The sequence below is a fragment of the Leptonychotes weddellii genome, chromosome 1, assembly GCF_054177405.1.
Source record: "Leptonychotes weddellii isolate Sample4059 chromosome 1, ASM5417740v2, whole genome shotgun sequence".
Taxonomy (NCBI): Eukaryota; Metazoa; Chordata; class Mammalia; order Carnivora; family Phocidae; genus Leptonychotes; species Leptonychotes weddellii.
This window is the reverse complement of record NC_138369.1, coordinates 119,724,449-119,735,346: the sequence shown is the minus strand read 5'-3', so window position 1 is coordinate 119,735,346 and position 10,898 is coordinate 119,724,449. Positions and strand designations below refer to the sequence as shown.

Sequence of the window (10,898 nt, the reverse complement as noted above, 5' to 3'; positions counted from 1 at the left end):
CCCAACTGATGGGCATTTAGGTTGTTCCCAATCTCGTAATACCAAAACAAAGCTGAGAGAATACCCTGGAACATACAACTTTGTCTGTGAGCATATCTATAAGTTAAATTCCTGGACACGGAATTGCTAGGACCTGGTACACTTCAAATTCTGACAGGTGCTTCTTACTTGGCCCCAGAGGTGCTTTGAATGATATGATGAAGATGCTTTCTCTCTGTTGTCTAGGCTTGTGGCATTATGGACTCCTCTCTGCCTCTTCTCCATGTAATCAGTCATATTTCCTACCAACTCAGCTCCTCCTCGTGTGTCCATCCTCCTCCCTTCATTCTCATTGCTGTGGTCCTGTCTCAGCCTGCATCCTTTCTCACTAGGACAGTTGCAACTACCAACTCAGAACGTATTCTAATCATCTGCCAGAGCAAACATCCTAAAACGGGAACTAAATCATTCTCTTGTTTAACACCTCTGTTCCTGTCTCACCATGCACAATATTGAAAAATCCAGCTCCCGAGCCTGCCTTCCAATGCTTTCCGGTTTGTCTCCAACTTCTCATTTCTCATATAGTTTAGGCTTCACGAAACTGGACTCTGGTGCCTTACTTGGGCCCCTAGCTCACCCTCTCCTTCCTTTCTCTGTTGTGGAAATCCTGCTCACCTTTAAGGTAAACTCAAACCCTGTCTCCTCCATGAATCCACGCAGTGTGGGACCATTAGTTTTGTACCCCGGTTGACTTGGATTCTAATCCTGACTCTCTCTCTCTAACATTTGGAGTCCTCTGCCCACCAGGGGGATACATTTTCATTTGTGGGTATGATCACCAGCTTTGGGCTTATGAATGTCTTAATAGTTGGAGGCCTTACTGATGCATGTTTTCTAGGATACCTAACAATCGCTCTTATTATTCTTAAAATGATTATAGCCACTACCCCAAACCTCACTCAAGAAAGTCAAGAGACTTATCAGTAATAGAAAGTTACTGCTCAGTCTGTTAAGGGTCTGCCTTCGGCTCAGGTCATGGTCTCAGGGTCCTGGGATCCCCACGTCAGGCTCCCTGCCCAGCGGGAGTCTGCTTCTCCCCCTTCCCCCTGCTCTCTCAAAAAAAAAAAAAAAAAAAAAAAAAAGCCGTGGCCACAGCCCAGGCTGCCACCTTCCTGCGGGATATTCCAGAGATCAGTTTAACTTATACTTTAGAATCATAGGTCATGGCTTGGAGCAGGCACAGCGGGCCCAGAAGTTATGATGAGCAGTTTTACCAGAACTGTTAACAAAATAGCTGACTATCGCCAGAGCCATCAGAGACCAACAAAGAGCTTGAGACGCCCTAGCTCAGGTGGTCCTCCGCAACAGTCATCAGGGCTCTCTTTTCTGGGGATGTCACTTAATCTGAGACTCAGATTTTTTCATCTGTTAAATAAAGACAAAAATACCAACCTTGCCGGATTGTTGTGAGGGGTAGGGGTAATGGAATCAATAAAAAGTAATTTTCATTATTTCTGTGGTCATTATGACCGTCCCACCGCACTTGATTGGAGCACTGGCTGTATTCGCTTTGTATCACAGCTGGGGGTGGACAAGAGAGTGTTGAGCACTAGACTGCAAGCTCGCTGTAGGCAGGGCTCGTGAATCACCTCTGGATCTCCCAGCGCCTGGCAAAGAGCCTGCAAATAAGCAGAGAAAGAAACAGAGGTAAACATGGAAAAAGATGCGCAGACGGAAGGAGGGCAGACGCACGGTAGAGCTGCTGCAAGACAGGTTTCGGCTGGAATCTCAACAAGCCCGCTCAGCTCGCGGAGCCCAGGCCGGGGGCGGGGCCGGGGTCCACGGGCGGGGCTTGGTGCGGACCCCGCCCCGGTCCGTCCGTGAATGCGCTCCGCGGGCGCAGGCCGCGCGCAGCCCCGGGCCGGGAGCTGCCTGCAGGTTCCACGGCGGCTCGGCGGGTCCGGGAGCGGGCGCCGAGATGCGCCCCCTGCTCGGCCTCCTGCTGGTCTTCGTCGGCTCCACCTTCGCCCTGTACTTGCTGTCGACGCGACTGCCCCGGGGGCGGACGCTGGCCTCCGGCGAGGAGACCGGAGGCAGGTGCGTGGCGGGGGCCGCCGTTCGGGTCAGAGGAAGGGAGCCAGGTCCGAGGAGGGGGTCTGGGAGTGGGAGATTCGGTTCCGGGAGCGGAGGCGTCGGGGGCGGGGGGTTCGGTTCTGGGACTGGGGATCGGGGTCTGGTGGCCCGGCCGCATCTGTCCGGTGTCGGGCCGGCGGGGTGGATGGGAGTCGGGGCCCTGGCTGGGGCTGCCGGCTGCCGGCTGCGCGGTGTGCAGTTTGGGCGCGCGATCGCTGGCTTTGCACGCAGGGCGGTGATTTGCAGAGGGAAACGCGGCGTCTTATCGCCGCGGCGCCCGTTCGCGCGCCTCTGTCGGCGCGGTGGCGTCGCCGCGGGAGCCGTGCGCCCGTCGCCTTCCCGGGCCCAGCCCTAACCCGATCCTCGCCCCAGGGTGGACCGGCAGCCCCCCTCTCCACAACTGCTATCAGCCTCCCTCCTCCGTCCTCCCCAGCCCATCTCGCTTCCCGTCAGCTCTGCCGTTGGGGCTTGCAGGCATTCGGTCTTCAGGAGTGTTGCATGGACTTTAAATTATTCACGAACTAATGATCAGGTCCGCCCGTCTTCCTGGCTGTCTCTCCTTTTTGCCTTCTCATGACCGACTTGGTGGGGCGGGAGGCGGCGCCGCCGGGCTGATTCCCCGGGAGCGTAGCATAGTTATGAAGTTTATGGAAGTGTGCCTGGCACAGCCTTGCGTTGGCAAGGATGTTACTTATATTTGAATATGAGGATAACTGTGTTCAGTTACAGTATTCTTTTGATCTAGTTGAGAAGGCTGTGCTGTGGATGTCAGACGTACTAAGAGAAACATTCTGATGACAAGTAGGCGGGTTTGCTCAAAATTGATCATTGATGGATTCAAGGGTTACTCTTATCTCAGAGGCAAGGTAGCCTTTGCACCGTAACCCTTGTACAGGGTTCAGAATGCCCTAAGGGCCAGATAAAGAGTTGGGGAGGGGGGAGCCTCTTTGAAAGGGTTGGTTTCAAGCCTGACATGTTACCAAGAAGCTTATGTTTATGGTCTGGGACAGATATACTTTCCCAGAGAGTCTTTAATTGGCCTGTTAGTGACTGATAGAACACTTTTTACCTAGTAACTGGGGAGCATTGTGAAGTTTCAATTGTCCTTGGCCTGAAGCTTGTGGGGGAGGGGGCGTTCCATGAAGGGAAGCCAATTTAGGACATTTAGTTCTTGCCTGAAAATGAATGCGTTTGCCTCTTAAGAATACATCATAAAACCTGAGAACTAAAAGGGCACTTACCACTCATTTTTTCCTATAAGGAAACTGAGGCCCAGGGACTAGCCCGAGATCACACTGCTGGATAGCAGCAGAGTTGAGATGTTAACCCAGGTCTTGCTTCCCAAACCAGGGCTCTTCTGTCTTCCTCCGCTGTGTGGTATCAGGTTCCCCGTCACCCTGGGCTCCCAGTGTGTGTGCATTCCCAGCAAACCAGATGATGGGCACATTTATAAACCTACTTTGGAATGAAGGCACAAGTGACTTTCCTAGGTCCTAGGCCGATCTGGACTCACGTTTCCATGCGCTTTTCCAAATCCCCAGGTCACTGTGGTTCCCCTCAGACCTGGCGGAGCTGCGGGAGCTCTCCGAGGTCCTTCGAGAGTACCGGAAGGAGCACCCGGCCTGCGTGTTCCTGCTCTTCTGCGGCGCCTACCTCTACAAGCAGGGCTTTGCCATCCCTGGCTCCAGCTTCCTGGTCAGTGCCCTGCCCTCCTTCTGTGCCCACCAGGAATCCACCTTCTGTCTTTGCAGAGGGGCCCTTAGGCTGCAAATCACACAGTCCAGAGGAAGAGTACTGTGGCGGCCCTTTGTCGACAGCCTCCCCTGGGTCAAACACTGTCCTGGTTGCTTTCCTGACCTTATTTAACTCTCCTAGCAGCCTTAGCGTGTGGGCGTCATGATCCCATTTTACAGATAAGGAAACACTGCGGTGGGAAGGGACTGTCCGAGGTGACAGGGAGAGGAGGGGCGGGGCTGGGGGGCTGAACCCGTGTCTGCCTGGCCCCAGAGTCGGCCTCTCCTCTTGTTTCCAAGGCCTTGATGGCCGAGCGCTGTCCCGGAGACACACACACACAGTCCGGGCTGGGTCGGCTGTTCCTCTTGGAGCTTCCGGAACGTTCTGCATCTTGGCACCGTTTTCTATTGCTTTTTGAAAATCTGTGTTCTCCACTAGTCTTTGAGATCTTTGAGAACCGGGCCCATTCCTGATTCTCGGCTTTGTGTTTCTTTGCCCGGCTCAGGGAAGTGCCTTCCCAGATGTTTGACGAACAAATGCAAGTTGTTGATGGTGATGTGAGGCTGGAGAGGCCGGGGAGACCTCCCTGCGTGGGGAGGGTGTGGGGAGGACGAATCGTCCTGATTTCCCAGGCGGCCCCCCCCCACCGCCCTCGGAGCTGCGGCGCTGGGCGTGGGTATGCACTCTCGCTGCGGGCTGCTTCTGTTCAGTTGCTGCCTAAGGCTCTAAGGAGGAACCTTGCTGTCCTCCCCACAGCATTTTCAGCTGTTTCATGTCAATGTGTGTGTATTTTAGGGCTTGGGGTGGGCTTGAATCTCAGCTGTGTAACCACGGGCAACCCTTTAACTTCTCCAACTCTGTTTCCTCATCTGGAAATTGGGGCTACTCCTGCGCGTTGTCGTGTGGAGGGTTAAATGGAACGGTGCGTGGAGAGCACCTGGCTCGGTGATGGTGCCTGGCGCACAGTGGCCCTCAGCACTTGTTGAATGACTAAGTGACTGAGCAGGAGACCCTGAAAGCTTCCTTCCGTCCTGCTTTTTTCTCCTGCCTTGGCATCTTTACTCCAGGCTCGGGCTGGAAACTGGAAGAAAAGCAAACATGTCCATGTCAAAAGAGACAGGGAGGCGTGTGGTGCTTGAGGTCTGGGACTGACTTCTTGGGGGTGCCTCTGTAGCTGCCTTCCCTCTTTCTTTTTTTTTAAGTAGCCTCCATGCCCAACATGGGGCTTAAAGTCACCACCCTGAGATCAAAGTCAGAGGCTCTACCGACTGAGCCAGTCAGGCGCCCCCTGCCTCCCCTCTTGAGCTGATCCCTATTCAGGGCAGAGTCAGATGCTACCTGGGAGTGAATCCTGTCTCTGTCTAGTGGAGGAGCTTGGGCACGATACTTAATCTCTCCCTGCGAGAATGGTGTAAGGATGGCATGTGACACAGGGTCGTTGTAAGGATGAAATAAGACATGTAGTCAAGCACTTCACTTATAGTAGGTGCTCATCAGACCCCCACCTTCTCACTTGGAAGTTCCCCTTTTACTTTCTCTCTTGGATCCCATGTTTGGCAGGGTGACGTCTACTGGCCAAACTGTATTTAGGATGTATTTGCTCACTTTTCATTTTTCTTAATCTAAGACTTTTTTGAGTGTCAGCTAGAGCTCTGGTCAACATGGAACCCCCAGTGTTCTCTACCACAGATGTAATTCCAGCAGGAAGCAAAGAAAGAGGACGTTTTATATAGCTTAGGTGGTCTTACTGAAGGAAAATTCATGGTTTCTGTTCATTTAAAATGGTAACAATAACGTGTGAATTGCATTTCTCCCTTCTTGGAGCACTCCTGATCGCAGGACCTCCCACAGCCCGCGCAGCAGGCCGGGGGGCTGTATACCCATATTGTCCCAGAGAATGTTCTCCTGCCTTCTGAAGTGTTCACCTCATCCCTGTTTGGAAGGTGAAGAGACCAAGGCCAGGGGTACAGTTCCCAGCCCTGTCATCACTGTTCATTCACCCCTTTAGAATGGGAGTTGGGTGTGGGTTGGGAAAATCACTGGAAGAGGAGGGAACCTCTGACTCTTGGGCCCCAGTACAAGGTGACTGGTAGCCAGCAGATGTTCTAACGGCTGAGGGGTTTGTTTTATTTTTGCAGAATATTTTAGCTGGTGCTTTGTTCGGACCATGGCTGGGGCTTCTGCTGTGCTGTGTGTTGACATCAGTGGGCGCCACATGCTGCTACCTGCTCTCCAGTGTCTTTGGCAAGCAGCTGGTGGTCTCCTACTTTCCTGAGAAAGTGTCCCTGCTGCAGAGGAAGGTAAGGGGAGGGGCCGCAACCGAGTGCTGGGCCCCCTGACGGTCACCTCAGGGCCCTGAGGGGTGTGCAGGCAGGAATTTCCTACCGTGGTCCCCTGCCCTGCTTTGGAGCTCTTAGGGGCTCCTTTTGGTCTGTTCATGAGGCACAGACCTGGGATCAAATTCCAGCTTCATCATTACGCGCTCTGTGACTTTGGGCAAGTTCCTGACTTCTCTGAGTCTCAGGTACTTCCATTTTATTTTATTTTTTTAGAAGATTTTATTTATTTATTTGACAGAGACACAGCGAGAGAGGGAACACAGGAGGGGGAGAAGGAGAAGCAGGCTCCCCGCGGAGCAGGGAGCCTGATGCGGGGCTCGATCCTGGGACCCTGGGATCATGACCTGAGCCGAAGGCAGATGCTTAACGACTGAGCCACCCTGGCGCCCCAGTACTTCCATTTTAAAAATGAGGAAAACAGGGGCGCCTGGGCGGCTCAGTCAGTTAAGTGTCTGCCCCTGTCCCAGGGTCTTGGGATTGAGCCTGCTTCTCCCTCTCCCTCTGCTACTCCCCTTGCTTGTGCTCTCTCTGTCAAATTAATAAATAAAATCTTAATTTAAAAAAATGAAGGAAACAGTCTCTACCCTGGAGGTTTGTTGGGAGATTCAGGAACAGAATATATGAAGTATCTAGAACAGTGCTTGGTGCTATCAGATTTTCAATATCTAGAGATCCTCTGCTTCTTAATGGCCTTGTCTTTTTTGGCTACAGGTGGAGGAGAATAGAAATAGCCTGTTTTTTTTCTTGCTGTTTTTGAGACTTTTCCCCATGATGCCAAACTGGTTCTTGAACCTCTCAGCTCCGATTCTGAACATCCCGATTGTGCATTTCTTCTTCTCTGTTCTGATTGGTAAGAAGCTGGTGGGGTAAGTCTGAGTCTTTAGCATTGCCATGTCGGAGGCCTACCCACATGGGCCTGTGTCTGCCTCTGAGAGCCCAGGGGTGTGAAGAACAGCATCAAGAGTTGCGACCTCCAGTAATTATTCCTGATTTCAAATCTGCTCAGGGCTGAACAGAAAACCCATAAAAATGCTTTTGGGAAAAGTAAGGATAGTTCATCCCACAGCGGTATTTAGCGCTTGCTGTGTGGCCAGCACTGTGCTGGGCCCTGGGGTTGGTAGCATCCTCTGTGGAAAATGAGTCACTTGGCCCTTAGCCAGGTCTCAGGAAATGCTAGCAGGAAAGCTGAGCTGGAGTGAGGGGGTGTGGGTGAAGAAAGGGTGGAGGCTGAAGAAAGGAGCAGAGCAACTGGGCCAGGTGAGGGGCTGGGACAAGAGCATGGTTTCTCCGGGTCTGGGCCTTGGATCAGCCCGTAAGGTCAGTGACTGTTGTTGTCTTCACACTGGAGGTGAACCACCCTCTGTAAGCCTAAGGCAAGGAGTGCTTCTCGTAAACCTACTTGAGAGCATGGAGAGAAAGACTGACTACTCAGGACTTCTAGGTCGGATAGAACAAATCTGTGGTTGAGCAGCTGCTATTAATAGGGAACGCTTGAGAGAGAAATTGAGATCTTAAGTCGAAGCAAAATCGACCACAGCTCATTCCGGTCATTTGGCTTTCAGACAAAGTGTCTTGGTTCCTCAGTTAGCAGCCTGTGATTACCTAGGTGGCAGGAGGCTGGGAAAGACTCTGGAGACCGGGCTTCCAGTCTCCTCTCTGACAAGCTGTGTGACCTTGAGTGCTCTGTGATCTTGAGGCATCGTCTACTGTAGGGGAGGACTGAGTGATCAGGGGTTCTCAAACCAATTAATCTCAGGAATGGCGGTCAGGAGAAGCTGTTAGGATGCAGGTTCCTGGGTTTTACTCCAGGCCCAGGTAACCAGAATCTTGGGGGAGGGTGGGGGGAGCCCAAGGATGTGTTTTTAACAGCTTCCCCAGGGGATTGTTAAACAGCCAGCCTGTCTGGCCACCAGTCAGACTTCTCGGGGATCCAGTGGATTTGATGATCTCTTAGAGACAGTATAGAACGCGAAAGTAGTGCTGTTTCTAAGAAACTTGTTTTTATCTTATGCATATTATAAATCTCATAATGCTGGTGCCTCTCATTACTTAGGCTGTTGGGTCCTCAGAACCCAGTTTGAGGGCACTTCTAGCAAATGTGTGAACCTTACACTTTCTCGTACTAACTGTATCTCCTGATTTCTTGTATCCTTCATTTATTTTTGTTTCCTATTAAAAATATTTTTATCTTATTGTACCACATGCATTTTTTGTAAATCATCTCAAGTCTTTTTGTTAAATGGGGCAGTTTATGGGAAGTGAGGAAAGGAGGGGAAGAGGTGGAGAGGGGAAAGAGGTAATGTGCTTAGGGGTCAGGAGTTGGGCAAAAAAAATCTGGAGTCATGGTTGTGAATTCCTGGGGACATTTCTGAGGGGTTATTGTTTCTCATCTTGCTGCCCCTGGTAACAGGCTCTTTCCCTTTCTTCCAGGTTTGGTCCCGTACAATTTTATCTGTGTGCAGACAGGTTCCATCCTGTCAACTCTTACCTCTCTGGATGCTCTTTTCTCCTGGGAAACAGTCTTCAAGCTTTTGGCCATTGCCCTGGTGGCCTTAGTTCCTGGAACCCTCATTAAAAAATTTAGTCAGAAGGACCTGCATTTGAATGAAATAAGCAACGCTAATCACCTAAATAGTAGAAAGGACACGTGATCTTGGTTTTTTGTTTGCCACGTCCCTGGACTCTTTTGCTTATTTGTGTGATGGTGTGGTCCTCTGCAGCCCCTCATTGTTTTTAATTACCCTCAACAGGTGATTTGGACACTCTTCATCTGTGTGCAGTGTTTTCATAAAGGACTTTCTGTGCCCTAGAAGGGGGATTGTACCAGGTCCTCAAACCAGTCCTGGCTTAGCAGGACACTCTGTGAAACGGATGGCCTTCTAGAAAACCCTATTTATATTCTGTTGAATAACAAGGAACTCAGGGTGGTCTGTTGTATTTGCCTCTTGCCAAGCCCTGAGCTGCCTTAGGAGAAGATGCTGATTGTCCTTGTCCAGAGTGCCCTTTTTCTAAGTGGTAGGCTGTTGTGATAGGTGTTCTCCTGTTAAGTCCCTAGTGGGTGTTCGTGGTATAAATGATGACGTGAACCCGCATCACTGACATTACCCTTCATCTTGTTAGCCTCTCGAAGAGTATTGTGTACTACTTTTTTGCTGATGAGCTACCTCTTCCATAAACCAAGGGAAACAAGCTGACGAACTGCGCAGAACTTGCACGTACAGCTCAAATGCACAGTGATCTCCGTGATGCTCTTTGTGTTCAGATGCACTGACCTTACCATATATGTCAAACCTCTTAGCTGCATGTCCTGACAAATAAGCTGATTGCAAATAGATTAAATATGAATGCAGCAAACTCTGTGTTGTAGGTATGTTCTGGAGAAATTCTTACCTGTCTGAATGGGGCAGCGTCCTTGGCTCACTTGAACCAAATGACTATCAGTACATTTTCTAATCTATCCTTTCTGTGTATGAACCCTTTCTCCATCCTCCTGCTAGGAGAATGGATTCAGTACACTCAGCTATCAGCCAGTGTGCCCTCTATTTTTTTTCATGTTGTCATTTGTCGAGAATAACTGAGGAATACTTTTATCTTTTAATCCAAAGAGGGAAACTTGGTTTTGGATTTGTTGTGTGACGTTTTAATGTTCTGTAGCTGTCATTGCTTCTTGCAGCTGTGGTATTGAACGGGCACAGGCCTGGGTTAATGCTGCCAGGGACATAAGGACCTTGGCACCTAAACTGACCAGCTCTGGGATCCCGGACCCTACAGGAGTAACTCATCGTTTCTTACCAGAACTGTTGCCTTTGGGCGTCACCTGCTGGGTTTTGATCTGGCTTGGCCAAAGTCTTGCCAAGGCTTTCACTTGGCCCACTGTTCTACATGCATTCCTGAGAATGCTCCTGTTCAGTAGGAAGCATCAGTTCCCAAGCTGTGCTTTAGGGACATGGTATGATCCAAAAAAACACAACAAGAACTTCATTTTTAAAGATGTGTTGCTTTCAGAGAAGCTTGGTAACGAGTGGGGGGGTGAGGAGAAGGCTGTGTGAAATCTGTAGCTTTTTGTGTTCTGGAGGAGGAGGAGGAGAGAAGGGGGAAACCAGCGTCTTCTACACTATTGCAAGTATGTGCCCTTTGCCCTTCACAGATCCTTGTATTTGTCTCTCCCCGCCATGATTTTGCTACAATGTGCCTTACCAGTTGTGAGTTTACAGGTAAAGCAATTTCCCAAATAAATGGATATTAATGTTCTGTGTGGTGTGTGTTGGACATGTTGCTAACTTTCCATTCCCCTTGCCGGTGGGAATTAGGATTGGCTGAAAAGCAGACGATCCAAAATGGTGTTTTAGCTTTCCACTCTTGGGAGGCTTCTCACCACTATGATTCTTTGGATGCCAGATTTTTGTTTTCCCCTTTTTCTTCTCTGCACTCACTCGATAGTGGGGTCACTAGGAACAGAGGAGGACCTACAAGATGGGCAGCGGGGAAGCCGTGGGAAGGCAGGAGGGCACCTGTCCAGGCTGTGACAAAACAAGAAGAGACTATGAGGAAAGAAAACGATGGTTTCCCTTCCTTCTGTGGGTGTGTCTGAAACAACAGAGCCACAGAAACCAGCTTCTCCACCCCCGGCTTTCCTGGCCGCAGGACACCCTGCCTGTCGAGTCTTCCCTTCCCGAAAGCTCTGACAAGTGCCTGGACAGGTGAAGGCAGCTG

At 50.7% G+C, this 10,898-nt stretch overlaps 1 protein-coding gene across 2 annotated transcripts; it reads left to right on the top strand.

The window, feature by feature from the left end:
• Positions 1-1,866: 1,866 nt before the first annotated feature.
• TMEM41A (transmembrane protein 41A) lies at positions 1,867-10,436 on the top strand. Of its 2 annotated transcripts, none has more exons than XM_081830966.1 (5): positions 1,867-2,076; positions 3,654-3,807; positions 5,985-6,146; positions 6,897-7,051; positions 8,616-10,436. In XM_081830966.1, the coding sequence occupies exons 1-5, from the start codon at positions 1,958-1,960 to the stop codon at positions 8,758-8,760; spliced, it is 735 nt and encodes a 244-aa protein (XP_081687092.1). In that variant the 5' UTR covers positions 1,867-1,957; the 3' UTR covers positions 8,761-10,436. The 2 variants fall into 2 exon arrangements, with proteins under 2 accessions (XP_081687092.1, XP_081687086.1); XM_081830960.1 differs by having other exon boundaries at positions 1,868-2,076; positions 6,897-7,035.
• Positions 10,437-10,898: the final 462 nt, after the last annotated feature.